The 22,539-nt window shown below is 44.6% G+C and overlaps 3 protein-coding genes across 6 annotated transcripts in view; 1 reads left to right on the top strand and 2 right to left on the bottom strand.

Moving 5' to 3' along the window:
• The window catches only part of LOC109487464 (polypeptide N-acetylgalactosaminyltransferase 4-like), a 7,668-nt gene extending 6,110 nt beyond the window's left edge, over nt 1-1,558 (top strand). The window contains exons 10-12 of the mRNA XM_019791454.1: nt 380-475; nt 888-1,040; nt 1,414-1,558. Of these exons, the coding sequence (XP_019647013.1) occupies nt 380-475; nt 888-1,040; nt 1,414-1,539 (375 nt within the window). The 3' untranslated portion in view covers nt 1,540-1,558. The remainder of the gene's footprint in view (nt 1-379; nt 476-887; nt 1,041-1,413) is intronic.
• A 320-nt stretch (nt 1,559-1,878) lies between these two features.
• On the bottom strand, nt 1,879-8,166 carry LOC109487500. The gene is made up of 4 exons (XM_019791486.1): nt 7,463-8,166; nt 7,176-7,246; nt 6,746-6,846; nt 1,879-6,332 (listed from the first exon to the last, which is right to left on the bottom strand). Exons 1-4 carry the CDS (start codon nt 8,162-8,164, stop codon nt 1,963-1,965), a joined length of 5,244 nt encoding a protein of 1,747 aa, XP_019647045.1. The 5' UTR covers nt 8,165-8,166; the 3' UTR covers nt 1,879-1,962.
• A 1,315-nt stretch (nt 8,167-9,481) lies between these two features.
• LOC109487503 (activated CDC42 kinase 1-like) overlaps nt 9,482-22,539 on the bottom strand; it is a 64,311-nt gene continuing 51,253 nt past the window's right edge. For all 4 annotated transcript variants that reach the window (XM_019791495.1, XM_019791498.1, XM_019791497.1 and 1 more), the window contains 11 exons: nt 20,639-20,791; nt 20,240-20,425; nt 19,767-19,858; nt 19,077-19,203; nt 17,098-17,244; nt 16,626-16,726; nt 15,904-16,101; nt 14,779-14,870; nt 12,609-14,356; nt 12,166-12,261; nt 9,482-11,669 (listed from right to left, as the gene is read on the bottom strand). In XM_019791495.1, the coding sequence (XP_019647054.1) occupies nt 11,547-11,669; nt 12,166-12,261; nt 12,609-14,356; nt 14,779-14,870; nt 15,904-16,101; nt 16,626-16,726; nt 17,098-17,244; nt 19,077-19,203; nt 19,767-19,858; nt 20,240-20,425; nt 20,639-20,791 (3,063 nt within the window). In that variant the 3' untranslated portion in view covers nt 9,482-11,546. The remainder of the gene's footprint in view (nt 11,670-12,165; nt 12,262-12,608; nt 14,357-14,778; nt 14,871-15,903; nt 16,102-16,625; nt 16,727-17,097; nt 17,245-19,076; nt 19,204-19,766; nt 19,859-20,239; nt 20,426-20,638; nt 20,792-22,539) is intronic.

Here is a 22,539-nt window from a genome sequence, read left to right as displayed (position 1 = left end):
CCAGACTTCTTTAGCGGGATGAATAAATCGTAGAAATCGGCCTAAAAGGGTATCAATTGGCCAAAGAAGGTAGCCGGCCAGAGAAGCTCTTGGCAGGCAAATGGTGCTTCTCTGGCCGGCTACCTTCTCTGGCCAATTGATACCCTTTTAGGCCGATTTCTACGATTTATTCATCCCGCAAAAGAAGTCTGGTGGAGACAAGCAAAAACCCTCGGTGGCAAAACGTCGCTCCCCGAATAAAATTAACGCCGCCGCTTCAGAAGTCTGCGAAGGAGGCTAGCCTGTATCGACGTGTGGACATTCAACCATTTACTTGCTAGTGCTTTTTCTTTCACATTTTCACCCATTTTAATGCATGTGTGCAATGCCTTTCCCACAGATCTCCAATGACCAGACGGGCCTGTGTCTGGACGTGATTAAGGTTGGGAAGGAGCCAGCCGGAGTGTTCGCATGTCACGGGAAGGGTGGTACACAGGTAATCTCCAAGCAGATCCTACAGTGGCAAGGCAATCTCCAATGGCCAAGCATTATCCATTAGCCAAGCAGTGGCCATTGGATAGCCTCTACCAGGCTTCAGAAAGAGTAGAAATTGGCCAGATAGACAGATAACATGCCAGGAGAGTTGGGGTACATTTGCAAAATTGTACTACTAGTACTTAGCGGACTAACTACCATTACATGTTATCTGTCTATCTGGACAATTTCTACACTTTCAGCTGCTTCTTAAGGCTATCAAGTAGGCACCAGTGGGTAATGGAGCTGCCTAAATATAATGCACACTGCCTTGCCACAGTAGAATTTGCTTGGAGATCAAACATCGTGCATATCAGTTTATTCAAAACATTAAAAGTAAAATAAAAACTAAATTTTCCATTCATTTCCACTAGTTCTGGGAACTCACGCATGCGCATGAGGTGCGTGACAAGAGAGGAGAATACTGTTTGCAGGCATCATGGGATAGATCTGACGTCATCACGGCCAAGTGCACGCGCACGCGAGGTGACGTGCAACCGTCCGAGGAGCAGAAATGGGTTGTCAAGGTAACGTGTAGACGAGCTGTAGCAGACACCCTGTGGTGTTCGGTTACATTATGTAGCAACTTGGAGGGGCTGGTCACCATATATATGAGTAAGAATAAACAGAGCAGTAGTTTGTTAGGCCAGACCATGTGAAGGAAGGAAGCATGTATTTGCTTTTTCGAGTACTTTTCTAGTCATACATTTATTTACTTGGTCGAGAAAAAGGAAAAAAAAGTCTCACAAAATGTACGCAAGACGCCTTTAAAGCTTATAAAGGGGAACATTTTTATTATACAGTTACCACAACATATTAAATATCTCAACGAAAAAAACAAGCTTTTGAGAATTACTAGTATTGTGCTTTCCATTTCCTCAAAGTTCCGTCTATTTCCAGGATTCCGGATTGCTTTACCACCCTCAGACGGACAGGTGTTTGGACGGAACCGAATCCGGATTGAGCATGACGGACTGCAGTACCAGTGGCAGCCAGAGGTGGCGCATAGAGAACTTTAACCCATAACATTCAGAAACTGGTGAAACCAAGGCATCAAGATAGTCGTATTTGCAATGCATATACATATGTAGTTGAACATTTGCTATTTTCACGTTATTCCCCTTTTTTAATTCAATCTTTTGAGAGAGGTTGATTTTGGTATAAACTTCGATCTGTTGTCACGAAACTATATTCTTATCCAAGTTTTACATATGTCATATGATTAATGTTAAAAGAAATAGAAATCCCACTACCTATTTACATAGCAGACCTCTATGATATATACACAATAAAGACACATATAATTGTGACAATGCTGTAGATTTACGTTAATCATGATGAAGATTATGAATGATAAAGATGTGGAAGATCATTACATACACAGTCACATGTTTTAAAAGCTACCGTGGATATCGTACAAACAGTTTCAGAGTCCATCCTTTTTGTCTCTTATCTCAGTCGACTTTGCATCTCCTCCGCCTGCAGCGACAACGCAGCTGCCTTGTCGTGATCACCCAGGTCCGTCCAGATTATACTCAGGTTCTTCAGAGTCCTTAGTTTGTCTGGATGGGCCGCGGTGTGTCCATAGACTTTGTTCATCATCACCAATGCCTCTTGCAGAACCTCTACTGCTCTCCTGCAGTCACCCAGGGAAGCCAAAGAAGCACCCAGGTTGGACAGAAGGAAGCAGATGGCCGGGTGTTCTCCACAGTTTCCTCTCAGGCGTTTTTCCATCTGTAAGGATTCTTCGAAAAACCTGATCGCCTTCCTGTGATCGCCAACAAGTCCCCACGATGTGCCGAGCTTCTGCAGTAGCGAAGCCGTCTGGTGGTGCGCCGAACCGCCGCCGAAAATAGCTCTGCTCATGTCCAACGCCTCTTCGTAGCAGAGGATCGCCTTCGCAGGATGGCCTAAGTGGTTCCACGTCGCTCCCAAGTTGCAGAGTGACCGAAGAATGTCTTGGTGCGCCGTCTTGGGTCCGTACACCCGTCTTTTGATCTCCAGTGCCTGTTCATACAGCTCCAATCCCTTCCTGAAGTCACCAAGATTGCACCAAGCAGCACCGAGGTTGTTGAGTGACGAAGCGATGTCTGGATGCGCTGCCTCTTGTCCGTACGCTTGTCTTCTGATTTCTAACGCCAGCTCATGGAAACCGACTGCTTTTCCCTGATGTCCCAACCTACTCCATGCTGTTCCTAGGTTGTTGTACAACGCCGCAATTTCGGGATGCTTCGCATCGTGGCCGTACACATCTTTCCTCATCTCCAAAGCCCTTTCGTAGAAGGTTATTGCCTTCCTGTAGTCACCTACGTCACTCAACACAACGCCCATACATTGAAGCGACGAGGCAATGTCTGGATGCGAAGTGCCCTCACCATTTCCATGTACACGTACTCTCATGTCCAGGGCATGCTCGTGGAACTTCATGGCTTTTCTGTGATCACCCACCTTACTCCATGCTTTACCCAAGTTGTACAGTGACTTAGCCGTATCTGGATGGGCGGTGTTATATCCATAGGTACACAGTCTCATGTGTAAGGCATGCTCGTGAATCAGGATAGCTCTTCCGTGATGACCCAACTCGCCCCAAGCTTCACCCAGGTTATTCAGTGATGCTGCAATTTCTGGGTAAGCGTTACCGTCTTTGTAGAGCCGCTTCTTCATAGCTATCGCCCTCTCAAAGAAGCCGATTGCTTTCCTGTAATCACCGAGGTTAACCCAAGCTATACCTATATTATTCAGCGATCCTGCAATATCTGGATGGGCCGTATTTCCGTATATACGTATCCGCATGTCAAGAGCATCCTTGTAGAAGGGAAGAGCTTTCCTAACATGGCCTAGGATGCTCCATGCGGTGCCTAAGTTATTGAGCGACTTGGCAATGTCTGTGTGGTCCCTATCGTGTCCATATAGACGTTTCCGCATATTCAGAGCTTGTGCATGGAAAACGATGACTTTCAATGGATCACCAAAGAGGCTCCAAGCGGTGCCCAGGTCGTTGAATGACGAGGCAATGTCAGGGTGGTCTGCATCGTGTCCATATACACGTTTCCTTGTCTCTAAAGCCTGTTCAATGTAGGCGACCGCTTTTGCGCGATGGCCTAGCTGACACCATGCCTCCCCAAGATTGTTGAGCGAGCAGGCAATGTCTGGGTGCGCTGCGTTTTGCCCATAGGTCCGCTCCCTCATCCGCAGAGCCTGTTCGTAATACTCAATCGCTTTGCCGGGAAAGCCAAGACACCTCCAGGCGGCTCCAAAACCGTTGAGCGTGATCGCAACACTGGGGTGTGCGGTGTCCTGTCCGTATATGACTTTATACATGTCTAATGCTTGCGAATACAGTTTCATTGCCTTCCCGTGGTCTTCCAGATCGCTCAAGACCTCACCAAGGTTTGTGAGTGACGCCGCGATATCTGGATGTAGGTTGCTCTCTCCGTACACTCGTCGCTTCATATTTAGAGCCTTTTCGAAGATGTTAAGGGCTTTCCTGTGTGCACCAATACTACTCCATGCTGAGCCGAGATGATCAATCAACGACGCAGTATCTGGGTGCGCGTGGTCGTGTCCGTATAAGAGACTGTTCATTTGTAACGATTGCTCAAACATGTCGATCGCCTTAGCGTGGTCCTTTAGGTTAAGGTAAGCTGTACCCAGGTTGTCTAGCGATGATACAATTTCGGGATGTACCGTCTCCCCTCCGTATGTACGCTTCCTTATGATAAGAGCTTGTCTGTAGAAGTCAGTCGCCTTTCTGTAGTCGCCGAGGTTATTCCAAGCAGCGCCGAGGCTGTTAAGGGCAGACGCTACGTCTGGGGGCGCTGTTTTCGACCCGTGAAGACGTCTTCTCATAGCCAGACACTTTTCGTACAAACCGACGGCCTTTCTGTTGTTGCCCATGTCAGCCCACGTTGATCCCATGTTGTGAAGAACTGAAGAAATGTCCGCGTGGTCCGCAGTGTCGCCATGTGTGAGCTTCAGTCTCTCCAGCGCCTGTTCGAAAAACGTTTCCGCATGTTTGTAATCTCCCAGACAGCTAGCTACAGTACCTAGACTCCTGAACGAGGCGGCAATAGAAGGATGGGTCGATGCATCCCCGTGTATTCGGTGATTCATGTCCAGTGCCTTTTGCAAGAAGCCCCTTGCAACAACGTACTCACCGATGCTGTAACAGACCCAGCCAAGGTTCCGAAAGCACGATGCGATATTTGGGTGGTCTGTGTCATTGCCATACATTGTCTTGTTCTTCTCTAGTGCGAGTTGGAACTGCGTCTTTGCGGATGTGAAATCGCAGAGCTTCATGTTCATCTCCCCCTTTGTTTCCGCCGACGTTTCGTACAAAGTGAATGCTAAAGAAAACGACGTGTTTTCCTTTTGCGCCTCTGACAAAGCTCTACGCAGAGGAACAGCGGAGAAGTAGTACCTGTACAGCATCTTTTGATTTGGAAGATAAAACACCTTCTCTAGATCAGGAACAGTTATATCATTGTGGCCTCTTTCGTCGCCCAAACGCAACAAGGCAGACATGTTTTCCTTCTGGCCTCCGTTCGCTATGTATGTTCGCAGTCTAAGTTCAGCTGAGATGGCTAAGAGCACTGTAAGATGGTGCGCGTTTTCGTGGCTGACATGCCGACCGGATTCCAGCTCTTCAATGGTCTCCCACACGCTGGACGTTCCAACCCCACAGCGCAAGGCCATGTTTTGCACAGCAATGGTAGGGAAGCGATAGATCTCCTTCTTCACGTTGAGTAGCGTGGACAACAACTCCGGGGTCCTGAACTCTTCTCTATTTGCCAGTTCAATGTTGGAGCGCACGGTGTTGCCTCTGAGCGTTGACATCACTTTGAGATGGTACAGTTGAACAAGACTTCTGTCTCCTGTGAGGTAACAGGCGCTTCGCAGGACGTCGGACAAGTGGTCTTCTTCAGACATGGCTACTTCAGCGTCCTGAAACTTCGCCAGCTGGCTGGGAGTTTGAATCAGTTCCAGCGCTGGTTTGTCTTTTGTCTGCTTTCTGCCGAGAGGAGTATGGCTTGCCCACGGCATCGCTCCGTCGAATGCCATTCCGCGTGTGGTTACAGAGTCGTAGAACCAACTGGCTTCCGGATCGTTTGAGTAAAAGTCGTTGAGTGACTTGATCCCCACAGCCGGAAGGATCGTCTCGCCAAGGTTGATGACTTTTATGTGCAAGTAGTGAGTGAGATTGCGGAAGTACGCCTTGTTTTCTTCAAAGTCGCGTCCTTCTTCAAGCAGAATCGCAAACTCCAGGTCTGAGTACAGAGTGACTAGCTCTGTGGCTTGTGAACCCAAACCTATGAAGGCATATTTGCATGGCGGTTCGCCCATCACAGAAATGCACTCAGAAACGAGTTTTTCGAGAAAGTCGATTCTCTCCTTCGCTGTCTTCTGGAAGAGGTCTTTAATGGCTGCAGCTCTGGCACATTCAACTTTCCTGGCTTCTGGATCTTCCTCGTTGTACCTATAAGGATCGTGCTGCCGATCGATGAAGTCAAGATGTTGTTTTACTTTATCCCGCATTTCTGTTAGCTCTTTCTTGTGCCTCAAGTGAGCTGATTTATACACACAGGCCACACAGGTCACGCCTACTGCATGTTGTAAGAACGATTCCTCTGCACGTTTTATAGCGAGGATTAGAGCTTTCTTGAGCTTGCTGTCTGCTGTTCTTGCCATGGATGCGTTGTAGAGCGCAGCGGCTTTGGTGAAGTCCTCCCCGTCCTTGGTCACCTTTCCTCGCTCCAGGTAGACATCCCCTAATTTGTGCAGACTCTCGGCTTCCTTATGTAAGTGCACAGGACCTGACCCTGTGTTCAGATCAAAACGTTGAGTTGAGTTTATTACGATCTATATTTATCTTACATGTACATGCCAGTAGCTATTCTTCCAGTGGTCTGTTCTGTCAAACAACACGAAAATATGCAAAACATAGATATTTGTATCTGTATCTGTATCTGTATAGCCGGTATAACCGCCCTTCGGCGTAACACACCAGCTTCGCAGGCATTGACAACAATAGCGAAAGTTGTTTCTTTTGGTAGGAATCATTACTAAAACTACGTGTCACCCCTGAGAAACAACCATTTGGCTAAGTGTGACTTTTGCAAGGTTTTGTTTGTAAGTACATCCAAAAATACATTCCATTTATTCATATACATTGTATGAATTGTTCACTCCCGAACAAAAGCTATTTAGTCACATAATACAAAACACAACTCACCGTGGACAAGCTTCAGCGCGGAGGAAAACTGCTGCTCTGCTAAGTCGACATCTCCTTTCCGTAATGCCCTGTCTCCAAGTCGATGATGTTCTTCGTATGTGCTGAAGAAGAAAAGCCACAATGTTCAGTTACTTTCATCTCTTAAGAAGTCAGGTTACTGGATAATCTGTGTAACACAATTTCTCCCTTTCAGGGACCGATTGAGCCCCTTACCTTTAGGATGAGATCTAGACCTCTAAGACAGCATATGGCTTTAAAAAATGACATCCACCAATAAGAGCTCAGGACCCTTTATCACTATATAAACGTCAGAGCTCTGGTGTTGAAGTTCTGGCTGATGTCATTTTGGAAAGCAATATTTTTATGAAAAGTCTGAATTACAGTGTGACATACATGGCAATTATACATGATGCATTTTTCTGTAACATACCTCAGCATGTAAGTACCATCAGGGTCTTCCTCCGTGTTTACATAGTCATGGATGCAGCTGCCTCTTCGCATCTTATAACAACAAAAACAACAATAACAACATTAATACATGATGATAATAACGATAACTGTTGAACAACAAATAAAAGCGAAAGTGAAAATGGACATATGTGGCTCTTGTCCGAATATGCAGGAAGACATCAGAGGACATTTTGGTTTCCCTCCCACCTTAAAACACATTCAAGTGTTAAAAATCACAAAACAAACATATATTCTATCAATACATACCCTTATGGCTGTGTTCTTGACCTTTTCTGCATACTTGACACGGTGAATTAAAACCTCTCTCCCGTCGCTTGTATCGCCACACCTTGCCCCGGCATTGTTGTACATCGCTATCGCTTTGGACAGCAAGGACACATCCGTGTAGGTCTTTCCTGTCTCTAGGTACAAATCTCCCAGACTCTTCAGCACCTCTACTTCCAGTAAGATGTCTCCTGTGGCGATAGCTTGTACCAACGCTTTTGTATAGCTCTCTTCTAATACGTACAATCCACTCAGACCGTCAAAACGAGCCTTACTTAAGGTGAGGCAAACCTCGGCTGTCCGAAAGACATGGTTGGTAGATGCATCTGTACTTAGGGTAGTTTGCCTCTGATTCCGACTGTCTGTACGTTGTAGTTTTCCGGCGAGTTTCTCCATAAATCCAGCACGATCTAGTATGGCTTGCTCAAGATCCGGGTCTGTGCATTTGAGTAGAGCCGCTGTGTAGAAGGCACTAGAAGTCTTAAATTCCTTCAAGTCTTTACCTAGTCGTCCTTTTTCCAGATGGTGGTCTCCAAGACACTTCAGAGCCTCCACCTCTATGTAGGAATCCTTCTCGGCGATAGCTTCTCGTAGGGATCTGCCATATCCTGTCTCCAGACCCTCTCTGGTGGCTTTTAGTCGCGTTTCCAACACCTGGAGTTTCTCTGCCAAGCTACTAGCCATTCTGTCCCGTATATTTAATGCTGGTGCCACACTACACAGGTAAATAACTCCGACGCCCTATGATTTAAGTCTGCGACCTCCGAATGACATTTTAGGCAGCAAATCAGCCGGAATATCCCTCTCGACTGACAGATTTGTACAAATAGTCTATTGCCGGATGTTTGTCGGTCTATAAGCTACGCCCAAAATCACAGACTAGATTTTCAGGCGAAAATACTCCCGACTCTTGGGACGATTTTGAAGCTCTCTGCAACCCTCTGGCGATCAGCGATGAATTCGGCGTCTGAGGGTCGTCAACAGCCTCGTGTCCAACGGCTTTACAATTTCTAGTACTCCCTGTGTAAGCTTAAGCTCGCCGACGTACATAGCAAGCCAAGAGATACATGTAATTGTAGCGTCACCTGCCAGCTAGGCGGGGATTTCCAGTGACGTAAACCCACGCTAACCCTCAGGCAAATTTGAATACTGGTTGTGTCTGTGTGTGTACGTGTACGTGTATACAACACATAGACTCGTCGTTACGCCGTGTGCACAAACATGCATCGGTGCAAAGTCCGTTCATTCATGGTCCGGCTGAATGTTTGTTAACAAAGCACGGGCTCAGCTTACTCTCCAAGCAGAGGTTTGGGCAAATTTGGCTTTTCATTTTTGGCGTGTTTTTAGGCTTTTTATCGGGGTTTCTCGTTTGCACTGTTGGGTTTGGTGAAAAAAATCAGTGCAAAAAAAGAAACCCCGATAAAAAAGCCTAAAAACACACCAAAATATGCGGTAAGCCATTTTTCATGGAGCTCCGAGGTAAAAAAATTATGAATTCAGTTTGCGTGACTACTGTATATACTCCCCTCTTAATAACATTATCAATTACAAAAAACAGAATTAAAGAAAAAAAGCCCGGAGTTGTTTAATTTCATCCGACCTATGAGGTCAACATACTGTTTATTGCAAACTAAAGATGTGCAAGGCATGAGCACACATGTCCCTATCCTCCCCTAATGGCAGTGTTTCCAACATAGCAAGGCCTCTAGCTGCACTTCAGTCATATACAGTACAGACAGCACAAAACAAGGGTACAACGGAGAAATACATGTACACAACAGAGATTGGGTATTACATGTACAACCTTCTGGCTTCCAATATAGCTAATGCAAGTATAGATGTATCATAAGCAAGGAAAATCCCAATAGGCATTACACAAGTGAATGTTGTCAATGAAGGTTAGACATCCAGATAATGAAATACACAAGGAAATGGTTACTCGAGCAACTGGATATGAATCTACACTCAAGCAAGTGGATAGATTTCAAAATCTATCTAATTGCGTGTAACAATTTCCTTGTGAATGATTAACTGCTTCCTTTCTGATTTTTTTTAGCCAAAACATGTACATGTATCTGGTCCACTGATATATCTTTAACAGTGAGAAGGTTGAAACTTAGTTGTAGTTAGCATAGCACAATGGTCGTGGAAGCAAATTATTTGAATAGTGTGGACCAGGCATTGATAATAAACATACATTAACTAGTGACAACGTTGATACTGTCTAGATTACATTTGGTTTGTTCCTCATTATACTATCTGGGCAACTACTAATTCTAAACAGAATAGAGGACAGAAAGGTCTGTGCGAGATTAACAGAAATGAATAGATTTAGCTTGAAAAAACAGAAAATGTTTTGCTAAATGTACAACAGGCAAAATATCAAACAAGACAATACAACACTGAAATGTGCTTGTCAGGGCCTATCCTACATACTGTGTGTCTCCATCCTACATGTACCTAACATTACAGAACAAAGAAATACTTGCTTTGCCTCCACATAACATACAGAGTGAATTGCACTAAGAATGTTCACCCCACCATATAGCCTGAAACACATTCATACAGTCCAAGTAGTAACATTGTCATATCTAATATGCACAGCATAGTCAAGCTTCTGACAATCAAAAATTTACCTAAAACGAACAAAATCATACCTAGTACATCTTTTCACAAATACCATGCAACAAGGAACCCCTTTTAATATATATATATGTATATATATACCCATATTACACATAACAAGATACTGTCTGGAAATTTGGAGTGGATAGACTACCACAGGCCTCTGTACAAAATGGACACAAATTATTCCCAGCAAATGTCACAGTATTGTTACAAGTTTACAAGTGGCAATACGTAGTTATCTCGCTATCTTACAGACATCTTTCCTGTAGCTCAAATTAATACCAACATTGGCATGAAAACAATGTGAAATGGACTAAACTTTCACACTGACCTAATTTTTTGGTTGCTGTTTTTTCCATTTCAAAACCAAAGAAAAGGATTCGTGTAGCCTAAATCAGATTTCACTTTGTATTGAAACCAAAGTTTACATGTAGTCCCTTCCCTATCAACAACATAACTGCAGCAAGAAAAATCTGACCCATGTACATCTATAGACTAACCACCTTGCTGTGCATAGTACCAACGCTATACAAACATGTACTGTTAAACAATATACTGTGTTCACCTCTCTTCACCACATTTTTAGACCCTTTTTACTTTTTACATACATATTCTGAAAAAGGTGCAACACTTCATTCTTACTACACACAACTTGCGTAAAATACAGTCTGGCCTCTTGCAAATAAAGACGACAGATATCATACACTATGCACTTATACTGTGTACTGTGTTACAAGATACACAAACCTTCATAATCTCATACATGTAAATGTTGTTACAACGAGAAAATTATTTTCATTGGTTTTAAATTTACATCTTCAATATTCTCCTCATATCATGCACAATTCTTCTTCACAGTAATTTTGTCAAAATCACTCTCTCAACTTACGGCAGGTAAGTTAGCTTTACATGACATTTGGGAAAGGCACGCAATCGATGTGCCTTTTTACTCTGATTCGGGAAAATATACAGTTTTCTCCAGTGATGCAACTTGCAAGCGTTCAAGTGTGTGAAAACAAAAGTATAACTTAGTTTCACAAGTGGCTGAGGGCTTATCCCCATTACAAAATGAAATTTACTTTCATCTGTTCAGTGAAAAATTGACTGAAACGTTAGCTCCATCCAAAAGTAAATATTTAACCCATTAACTGCTGAGTTCAGCGGCAACCTTTGCAATTCTAGGGACTCAGTTGAGCTCATAGTAACATGGGGGTTAAACAAAAACCAAGACTGGGAGTCTTCAACACATTTTGACAACTGTAACAGTCACTCAAAAACTTTCTTTCACACCAGACAGATCTTGATTTGCTTGCTCAAAACAATTATAACCACGGGAACAACATCATATCCCTTTCTCTTGTGCTCCACTTGAATCCAAAGTTCAGAGGTCGCAGGTCAGAGGTCGTGCCCCTTGCCCCTACATGTCAGAGTTCAGAGGTCATCTGGTGTTCCAGTCCTCCAGCAGTGCGGAGCTGGCCTGCTCCAGGTTCCAGTTGAAGGCCTCCAGGATCTTCTGGCACCGGTCTCTCGACTGGACGCCGATCCGAAACAGCTGCTCAACCTGAGGAAAAACATGGGCCAGTTAGTCAGATTCCTTCTTTCAAAAAACGTGTAGCAAGACAAGATAATTGATATCCACACCTTAGTCATAGACTAAGTCTTTCTTCTTTTGACAAACCAGCAGTGAGACAAAATCTGGCCGTGTCGGTAGCTCTCTTCTGGAATGACTTACCAGACGAGGCACAGCTTACTCCATTATTGAGCACCTTCCTAACAACTTATTGACAAGGGTACTTGGGTTTGTAACTGGTGTGTAAAAAGAAATCCTTAAGCTATATATAACCCTATGTTTACCAACCAGATGAAAATATTTTAGAAGCTTATTGACAAGGAGACCAATAAAGACAGATTGAGTATGCAGATGAGGTCATTTGAAGACTTCCAACTATTGTTTACGTGGACCATGCAAGTTAAATGACTGAAAAGCAGCTGGGATACTTTTTACCACACGATTTTGAGGCAGTGTATTGAAAGACATTTTGAGTATCTGAGCCCACCTTGAGGTAGTCAATAGCCTTCTTGACCTCCCAGTTGTTGTTCTTGAGAGCGTGCTCACACTCATCTGTCGTCACTCCATGCACACTCATTTGAACCTGGAAAGTAAAAAATAAAGATCAATACATTTTGAAGTACATAATTATACAATTCACAGGCTTCTCTGCCATACATGTACATTAGTTTCTAGAAAGAAACAAACAGTCTGTTACTTCTTGAGTGAACCATCCATATTACCCAAACAAAAAACCAATAGTTTGTCACTCACTAACTCACTATCCTGGTTTAGATTATTCTGCTGTCGGTTTATTTTGTATGTCAATCAAAATTTGATACCCCTAATAAAAAGTGCCACATTTTGAAAATTACTATGCTCTCCTGACATACATACATGTACAGCTAGTCCGTGGCATTGTACCCATTGGAATTAGAACTAAGATCTGACCTGGTAGACCTTTTCCTGAGGGCCGCTCGTGGCCATCGTCTCCTTGACCGAGGAGAAGGAGTCTGGCGTCCGCGACCGTCTTCGTTCCGTTTCTACACCAGTCGACTTCTGCACACTTTCGTCGTTCGGCTGGGACACTGACCTTCGCGCCGGGAGTGTAGCCGCCGGGCGCAACGAGTCGGCCTTCGGGGGCGGGGGCAGCAACGGGACCTCCAGGTTAGTCGAGCTAGTTCTATATGCAACGTTTTCCACCCCGAGATCGCCCGGGCGGTGCGTCTGTGCCTGTAGTTTCACCTCCTCGCGAGGGAGCGGCCGCACGTGCGCCATGTTCGGCGGAGGAGGTATTTTCGGCGGGTGGCTCTTTGGGGCGTTGACGGAGAAGTTCATGCTGTTGTTCGGGTCGAAGTCTTCGGGCTTCTTTGGGAGGAGGAAGTAGTGGGTGTTGCTGAGTTTCTGTCCATTTTTCGTGATGGGGTAGATGAAGGGTTTGTCCCAGCTGGAGCGGTGAGCCGCTGCGGACGTAGCAAGACTCGTGTCGTCCTGAGTTACAAAACTTCTCGGCCACGAGGCGTTGAGGGAGAGAGGCTGGATTGGCAGCCGAGGGGGGATGGGAGGAACGCCTTCATCAAACACGGGTGGCGTAACTGGGCTAGGTGCACTACTCGACAACGAGGACATGTCCCCTTCTACATCCGGGGAAAGATCGAACGGCACACAAGAGTCCGAGAGACGCGGGCTTCGTAACGTAGCGCCGATCGGCTGGCTTGGAATTCTGAGCGGGATTCGCGGCGGAATCTCCGGTTTGCTCTCCGCGCTCACGTCCACCAAAACGTCCGTAGCAGCTTCCGAGGAGTTTCTCGGCGAACCCTCGAACCCGGAGTCGTTGGACTTGCTCGAGTCGTTGGACTTCTGCGTCTGAGTGTCTCTCTTCGCGTTCGCTTTCATCTTCGTCGGGAGGGTGATGAACCGGTTGCTGTCCCGCGCTCTCGGCGGAAGCAGCGGCTTCTTGTCGGAACTTTCAAAGTCGTCGTCATGGTGATCGTGCTGCCCCATCTGCGTCGTCGCGAGGTACCGGCTGCGGGGGCTCTGCTCCGGCGACACGTCCGCGCTTTTCGATTTCCGTCTGACGTTCTGCGGCAGGGTCTGCGATCTTCTCATCGCGTCAATCATCTCATTGTTCAACCACAGAAACGCAGCCATCGCTCTCTCTTCCATCACCTTCCCTTCCTTCGCGCTCCCGCCTCTGCTTTGTAACAGCCTCTCCGATTGGCTGCTAACCACTCCAGCTTCCTTTGCAGCAGCCCGGCTAGCCAATGCCGCGAGGGCTTCCTCATCTGGTACATCGTCGTATGTAACAGGGATAGGGGGGAGAGGTTTCGTGTCCCAGTACATGTCACTTCCCTCTTTCCCTGCTGGTTGGGGGTTGAGGGGTCTGGGGAGGGTTTTGGTAGGACTCGTGGGAGGGGTGGGGTAGCTGTCTAGGAGCGTCCGGGGTGGGGAAGTGGTTCTTCTCGTCCCTGCGTTTTCGCCGTTTCCGTCTACATCCGATAAATCGATCAGCATCATCGGCTTGGACTTGTTCTTGGAGTCTTTGGACGGGATCTGGATGTAGAATTTGCTCTTCCCCATGGACTTCTCCTGTTGTTGTTGCTGCTTCTTGCTGCCGGCAGAAGAAGCGTTGGAAGGCTGTCTCTTCAGGCGAGCGTACTCCCCACTCTCGTTTTCCGGGGGCTCGTCGTAAACAGGTCCTGGGGGGAGAAAAAATGTGAACTTTAGAACTGTGCGAAAATGTTGAAGTTTTTGGTAACAAATAAGTAAACAGAGATTTCAAGCCTCCTGGAAGTATTTTGGGTTTTTCTGGACTTTGAGTTCACTCCATTTCCTGTGTCTGATCTTTTGTCCTGTCATTTTGTCTGTCAATCTCCCCAAGTGCTGTCAACCTACTCTGTCTGAAAACATACATACATAAACCCACAGCTCAGCCACCCAAAACAATACTTCCAGGAGCCTATCAAAAAACAAAGTACTTCAATGCATTACTAGTATTATCTCAATGGACCACATCTGTATCAGCACTATCACATTACGTATAAAAGAGGTACCGCACAAAGTTACATGTGTGAAGTGTTATGTGTGCATGAAAAAGATATGAAAGTTATACTGTACGTACTTCTGTTTGCCAAAGGCAGTCTCTTCATGGGGCTGTTGGGTTCTTCTATGCCCAGCAGGTCAGGAGGGTCCATGGGGTTTCGCAGGTACACTCTGTGGAAAAAAAAGTACATGGGGATTAAAATAAGTGTGAACAGGACATATACATGTATATGTCACAGGGGAGATTGGAATCCAGGGGAATCCGGAACTCCCCTAGGGGAGATTGGAATTCCGATCTCCCCTAGGGGAGATTGGAATCCCAATCTCCCCTAGGACAAGTGGGAATTATTACAATCTCCAATTTTAAAAGGAGAAATTCTGATTGCATCAAAATGCTTTGGAAAATAGACTGAATATTATTTCACACCTAAACTTTCAATCAAATTCAGCATAGGTAAGTGAATATGTAAATCAGACTCAGATATTTGCATCAGGCCATTGTGAGATAGTGAATCAAAAACCAGTTTTTCCAGTTAGTTAGTGACTTGGTATATAAGGGATTGTTCCCCATGCCAAGCCAGTCAAAGTGACAGCATACTGATCAAGTCATGGCGGAGGATGAACAGCAGCAGAAAGCAGAATTCTACAGATTGGTTGAAGAGCATATCAGCAGTGTTGGGCAGAAAAAGAATGAGTTCTAGTATTTCTACTACTAATCTGGGATCAGAATATCAGGATTCCAATCTCCCCTAGGAGGATTCCAGATTCCCCTAGGAGGATTCCAATCTCCCCTAGGGGAGTTCCGGATTCCCCTGGATTCCAATCTCCCCTGTGACATATACATGTATATTTAATATCATGCAAAGTCTAAAGACTTCAACTTCCTCTGTCACAAACCTTAATCACGGAAGGCTTGTGTTTGCGTATTTGTGGCATACTAAGTCTGTCAATGGCCAGTAAAGATGACAACAAGAACTCATTTCTGCATTTGGGGAATTTTTTTTAGTTTTTGTGACCATCAAGCTCACCCCATTTCATGCGTCTGACCCCTTTCTGCTTGTCAATATTCCTTTGAACCACAAATCAACCCACTCTGTCCATGCAGACAAACAGACACACAAACCCACAGCTCAGCCTCCCAAAGCAATACTTTTTTGTACTTAGAAGTCAATACTGTAGAAAAAGTCTAAATAGTCAGACTTACTCGTCTATGTGATCGGGATGTCCCCACTGCTCAGACTTGGTGTCCCCGGCGCCGTGTCCAGTGTGGATGAAGCTGTCCTTCAGAGGTTTGCTGATGTCGGCGATCACTCGACCGCTCTTCGGCACCACCAGGTTCCGCGGGAACTGCCCGATCTGCAGCGTGCCTCGGTTCTGCCCCCGCCACCAGTAGTTCTCAGCTCTGGAGGGTAGGAAAAGTTTTGAGTTAAAATTCAACATAAGGCACCTGATTGAAAGTTTGGAGTGCAAAGCTCTCTCGCCACAGCTCAATTTTTCAGCCAAGAACAATAGTATTGGTAACCCTACTCCTTTTGGTTAATGTGTTGGGTTCTTGTAGGTGTAGAAGTTTGACACCTGAAGCTAAACTATTCTTTAGAGCACCCCCTCTAAAGAATAGACTTGGCCAGAACCCACAAAAACATGGCATAAACAAGGATGATACCACTATACAGAAGGTGTGAACAGTTTAAGAACTCAGGGTTCTTTATTCAACAATCAATGGGTCAGTTACCTTCTTCAGGGCAACAATGACTAGTTCTGATCATACTGCAGCTACACTAAGATGTCAGATGCAAAAACCAACTGTTTGTTGAAACCTCTTAAACAGTCTCTTGCCAACCTGATGAAATTATTGACAGGAATAGGTGTGAAGATCTAGCCTGAGTGTCAGCCTTGTTAGCTTTCATTAGTGAAGATCGGACTGACCTGCCCTCGATGATGGTGATGATGTCACCGGTGTCCATGGGAAGTTTTCCGTCATCATCATCTTTAGACTTACTCACTGCACGGTACTCCGGCGGTCTGGCCTGGGGGAACAGAACATTTAGATTTTTAATACATGGAAAACTGGTGCAAAATGATTTTCTACTACCACAAAGATATTTCGTCGTTTATCCTAAATACAAAATGTAGAACAGTTTCACAATATACGTCGGTGAAGGTTAGACATGCAGGTAACAAGATATGCCAAAAAACAGTTATTCAAGCAACTGAATATGATTTTGGAAACGGTTAGACGTTTCAGGTAGCATCCACTACCTTTCGTCAGTGTCTTTTCTGACAACTCTCCAGTGTCACTGACAAAAGGTAGTGGATGCTACCTGAATCGTCTGACAGTTTCCAAAATCATATCCAATTGCTTGAATAACTGTTTTTTGGCAGGTCAACAGTATCTCACCTCTGTTAGGAAGTCCTTGAGAGCTTCAAACGTGGGTCTGTCGCAGGGCTTGTGCGCCCAACACTGCATCATGAGCTGGTAGATGTCCTGTGGACAGTCACTAGGCTTGGGTAACCGCTCACCCTCCTGGTCTATCTTCTGGAGGATCTGGGAACAAAACAAACATCGGATTAATTACCCAAAATTCCAACAAAAAAGCATACATTTTTTTTTCAGCCACTTCCTTGGTGAGGTCAGGAGCTTTTCTGGTGCACATTCCAAAAACAGGCACAATTCTTTCATTTCTTTTGGAAGAAATGCAGTTGGACCAGGTGTGTATTTTAAATGATCTGATTCAGTCAAATTTTTTCCAACATGCCAAAGTGCATTTTTAAGGACAGATACATACACTTGACTATCATAATCTGAATATCACATGAAAGTGCAAAAAGACAAGTCAGAGAAAGAAACACGAACAACAAAGAGAGAAAGACAGCAACCACCTCAAATTTGAATTCTCATGAGCCACATCAGCAATTCACAACACACAAAATTCTGTAGCCTTGATAAATACAGGATCACAATAAATGACAGATCTAAGAGTGAGACAAGCCAGGAGCCAACAGTGCAAATCCTGCGGAGACTGAAGCTGGTTACCATGGTAGCCGGATGTACACGACCTTCACCACAGGGGGGTTCAAGGTCAAAGTCTGGCTGTGAAGGAAGGACATGGATGTTGGACATGGAACTATGGGTTATGGAGAAAGAAAAGTGTGGTTTGAGACCAGAGAAGAACTATGATTAGAGACCAAAGTTGGAAAAAGGCAAATGGTCTATCAACTTATGTGTCTTATCATCACAAAAGAGTAAAGCAAATTTGAGGTTTTTGTTTTGTTCCATGTTATAGTGAGAAGAAAAAGCTTAATGGTTGACTACAATCAAGAGCCTCTGTGCCAAGCTTGGTACTCCATGCATGTTTATGAAATTGGAGAGAAAGTTGAAAACCAAAAAGTACACTATGTTCTATGTTGCTGTGTTATGTTATGGTCACATAGGTTTGGTTTGACAACAAGAAGAAAAAGGTGTAAAAGAGTAAGAAAGGCACAAACATACATGTAGTGGAGTAGAAGATGAAAGACATCAGAAAGATCAATCTTGCTAGTCACACACATTTGTCTAAAACTTACTAGTAGTTTTAAAGAAAAATACATGTATTATATATACTGGATGCTGCTAGGAATGACTGACCACACTAGACCACGGCTTGGGCCAGACTGATCCCAGGGACACTGGGTCCCTGTCCTTTATTGGTCTTATCCGGGAGTTACATAATCGACACCAGATGTGTCACCACTTCCTACCCCCTACACTGGCCCCCCTTCACAAAAGGTGTCGTCCTCGACACCATGCTGAGGGGCAGAAAAACCAGGCCTGGTTCACGGGAGCACGGCTGGGTAGAAAAGAGGTCGTGGCACGTAGCGACAGCGTCGACGGATCCTTAGTCGGTGTGGCCGGATACGGAGCGGCGGTCTGGTGTGTCGGGCGGCATGGCGGCTGTCAGGGGTCGAGTCGGTGTGGCCGGCTAGCGGGCTGGCGGATCGGGCAGCATGGTAGCGATGGCTGCGGTCGATCGATGGGTCAGGGATGCTACCTAGTCGGGCGGCATCGTCGGTATGGCGTGGGTTGAGCGCTCGAAAGCGCTGTACGCTGCCACCAGTATTATATATACTGGATGCTGCTAGGAATGACTGACCACACTAGACCACGGCTTGGGCCAGACTGATCCCAGGGACACTGGGTCCCTGTCCTTTATTGGTCTTATCCGGGAGTTACATAATCGACACCAGATGTGTCACCACTTCCTACCCCCTACACATGTAATGTGTAATAGTTGGAGCATTATGTGTAATGACAAAATGATGGGCTGTACCACCTTTCACTTCACAAAGGGGTGGTGATTTCAGCATCAGCAGTAGGAAAAGTGTAAGAACAGTTTTTACCTGTGTACCGTTGTACCCGAGCCAGGGTTCGTTCCCGTACGTGAACATCTCCCAAAGGGTGACCCCGAACATCCACGTGTCGCTGGCGTGAGAAAAATGGCGGCTCTTCAGACTCTCTGGTGCACACCTGTAAGGAAATAAAGACTCCCTTAAGTCTCCTGTACCACCTCTATATAAGGACCACCTGTCTAATATGACCACCTTGCTGGTCCCTTAAATGGTTTCCCCATTGAAAGAAGCATTAAGAATCCTGTCTACAGTGACCACCTGTACACACCACATAGACCAGATTTTTGAGTCCCCTAAGTGGCATTCTTTAGCAGATTTGACTGTACTTGTAATCACCCATTGACTGACTGTGCTAAAGCATCATACACTGCACTGCAGTTCCAACGTCAGCAGCCAGGAGGCAATGCAACACCACTCTCTTTTCAGGAGCCAAGCCTATCGGTAAGAGTTACAGAAATAATGTTGCCAAGAAACAGTTTAAGATTTATCCTTCTTTACATCACAAACATGCAGTAATAGGATGAGCTTGAAGTGTTCAACACCTCTCTGCAGTTTTACAATCAAGTGCTAGGGGGCAATGTTACTGTTGGTCTTCCCATGAAGGCTGTAGGTGAAGGTTACATGTAGGAAACAGTGGGTTCCTTGTGTTGCTAAAATTAGATTTGGCTGAAGTGGACTCACCATGCAAAAGGCACTTTCTTCTGTTCCGTCATGACATAGTAGTCCTCTGTTTGTGGCAGCGCTCGCATCAAACCAAAGTCTCCAATTTTTACCTGGGAAAGAACAATAGACAACTTCAGAAGTTTGTATGCTAAATGCTTCGCCTATAATTATGCTTAGCCAAAAGAATAACTGATATTTATAAGCTAAGATGTTGGTAACAGTATTGTAACATTTTATGATGTTCTTTGTATTCTTACAAACCAATTCTATGCATGCCGTCAGGACTAAAAATTTATTCACAGCAACAATTTACAAAAAAACAATACATGTACAAGGGGAAGTCTCTACTCTAGACATGGCCTGGGGTTCGTATTCTAAAATATATTCTGGGAGAATCTGTCAGCATTAGGTTTACAAGTTCTTCCAATCAGTTTAACAATAAACCCTGCAGTTCGTTTAGAGTCCACTAGGGGGCACTCTTTGTTACTCACCACTTCGTTAGAGGCCAGTAGAATGTTCCTAGCTGCCAGGTCCCTGTGTATGTACCTGTGAGACTCAAGGTAAGCCATGCCATTGGCTATCTGGATGGCGTACTCACACAGGGTGGCGATGGGGAATCTGTGGCCAGCCTTACGCAGCTTGTCTAGCAGAGCACCTTTGGGAGCGAGTTCTGTTACCTAGAAACAATGAAGCAAGCATTATTGACAAAGCGATATACAGTATTTAGGAAAATTTTAAATCATTGGAGTGAGCTTACAATTTTCAGACTTTGACTGACATTTTTGATGTAATAACTTTTTGATTATATTTTTTTTATTTCAACACCCCTAAATCCTGTATGGACTGACCCGATCCCCTAGTCTACACCATACAGTCAGGACTGTACCAACCATCATGAGAGGGGAGGACAGCACCACCCCGTACAGGCGGATCAGGTTGGGATGGTCCAGCTGGTGCATGGCGTTTACTTCCTTCACAAAGTCCATGAAGGCATCCGGCTGGACCAGAACCTCGTTCTTCAGACATTTCACTGCTACTGGGATCTGGGAAATAAAAAAGAGAGAAGTGTTCAACAACATGTGCAATGATGAAGGTTAGACATCCAGGTAAACAATACTCATAGGTAATGCAGACTCTACTACTGAATAAATTACTTCCAGATATTTGTAGTGACATCCATCACTCTTCTCCAAGTCCAATGTCACTATTGAATATCAGTCTTCAAAAAAGTATGTATGGAATACATGTAAACTGTCTTTTTTTTTTCCTCAGGCCCTTTTCTGCATGAAGGCACTTCTAATCTAAAGAGGAGGCAAAAAGGTCCTGGAGCAACATGTCTTTTCCACCCCCATGTATTTAGTATGTTTGTGTGCTTACTTGTGTCTGTAATTTTTTAACATAGTGAGGGGGGAAAATGGTGTAACTGCAGACTATCTTGGTCCAACATATAATATATCTTTACTTTGTAAGATGGCTTCCACAATTTTTGTGACAGTGGCTTTCTTTCTATAGAGAAAGACAAAGTCAATGTGCTACAGAACAATCCCTTTCCTGTGACTTTGTCAGAGGTCACCGACTTTCACCCCATACTTCCGACCCTGACTTTTAAGTGTATCAAGTATCCAGGACACATATCACGCAGTGGATGAACAATAAGAATAACGCCACTGAAGTTGATCCACCCCAAGCTGTGAGACTTCCTGTGTTTAACACAATCACAAACCTGCGACATTGTTCTTGTGGTGCCCCCCTCCCTTTTTGTGGGTTCACCCCTGTATTAGGACCAAAATTGGCCCGTGAACTTTGTTGAACTCTGGACAGAGCAGAATTTGGAAGGACGACAAAGTCTTTTGTGAGGCAAATGGGTGATAAGAATAGCGGCTGGAGTTAACATTTATCATGGAAAGTCAACAGAGGAGGGCAACATCAAGTTAGCTCGCTGGTTTTTGTTTAATGTGTTAACCTTGAACTTAATCTGATAAATCTAAAAGTAAATAGGCTAGGTAAATTTTCTTTTACAACAAATTATAAAAAAGTTAGATACAGAATTCATTTTAGGTCTCCAAAAAATGCGAGGAAAAGTATTACAAACCATTCGTGTCAAAATCAAACAGCGCTTAGAATGAGAGCAAACACTAAAAAGTTGCCATTTTGAACTTTAGATCTGTTATGACAGAAATAGATTATCAACTATATCGAAAAACTAATCATTACACTTTGTCTCAAACACTACACTTCAAGTTCAACCTAAGAAGAAGTCTTCACGTATAACATGTAGTCTAATGTAACTTACATGTTACAAGTGTTTTTATGTAACTCACTCAAAATTCACAGATGTTGAAAATTGATATGATGGGAGACCAGAAAAGGTTGATGACCTTTGATCAACAGCAGGCCCTGACGTGGTGTTTTGCAGCAAAGCGACCAACAAGTTAACCACTAAATAGCTCACATCCTGTTATTGGGTAGACTCAGGAATACTGCCACAAAAGCTTAGCCTTGAGCTTGGCATCTGTGGTTAGTGCTGACGTCAAATGTACCACCGTGTCAGACTTAATTTGTTTACGTTCTGACCAGGTTTGCAAAGGAACTGTCACCAAAGACGGTTTCTCCTTTCTCTGGGCCAAGTTCGTTAACATTCCAGTTTCCCTCACGTAAGTTGTTTGACCTTAACCTTAACAATGTCACAGGTCATTCCAATCAATCCTGACAGAGATATTTGCTAAATAAGGTGTTGGTCTTGACCGATTGTAACTACTTTTCAGGACTATTGAAAAATGTTCTCAGAAGC

Source organism: Branchiostoma belcheri, unplaced genomic scaffold (assembly GCF_001625305.1).
Source record: "Branchiostoma belcheri isolate BF01 breed outbred unplaced genomic scaffold, Haploidv18h27 scaffold89, whole genome shotgun sequence".
In the NCBI taxonomy this organism is placed as follows: domain Eukaryota; kingdom Metazoa; phylum Chordata; class Leptocardii; order Amphioxiformes; family Branchiostomatidae; genus Branchiostoma; species Branchiostoma belcheri.
This window is presented reverse-complemented; position numbering and strand designations above follow the sequence as displayed.

Coding starts and splice junctions, on each gene's coding strand:
- LOC109487500 (XM_019791486.1), bottom strand. CDS start 8,164: ATGGCTAGTAGCTTGGCAGAGAAACTCCAGGTGTTGGAAACGCGACTA. Junction 7,247..7,462: donor TCAAGAACACAGCCATAAGG/GTATGTATTGAT, acceptor TGTTGTTATAAG/ATGCGAAGAGGCAGCTGCAT. Junction 6,333..6,745: donor CGCGCTGAAGCTTGTCCACG/GTGAGTTGTGTT, acceptor ATCTGAACACAG/GGTCAGGTCCTGTGCACTTA.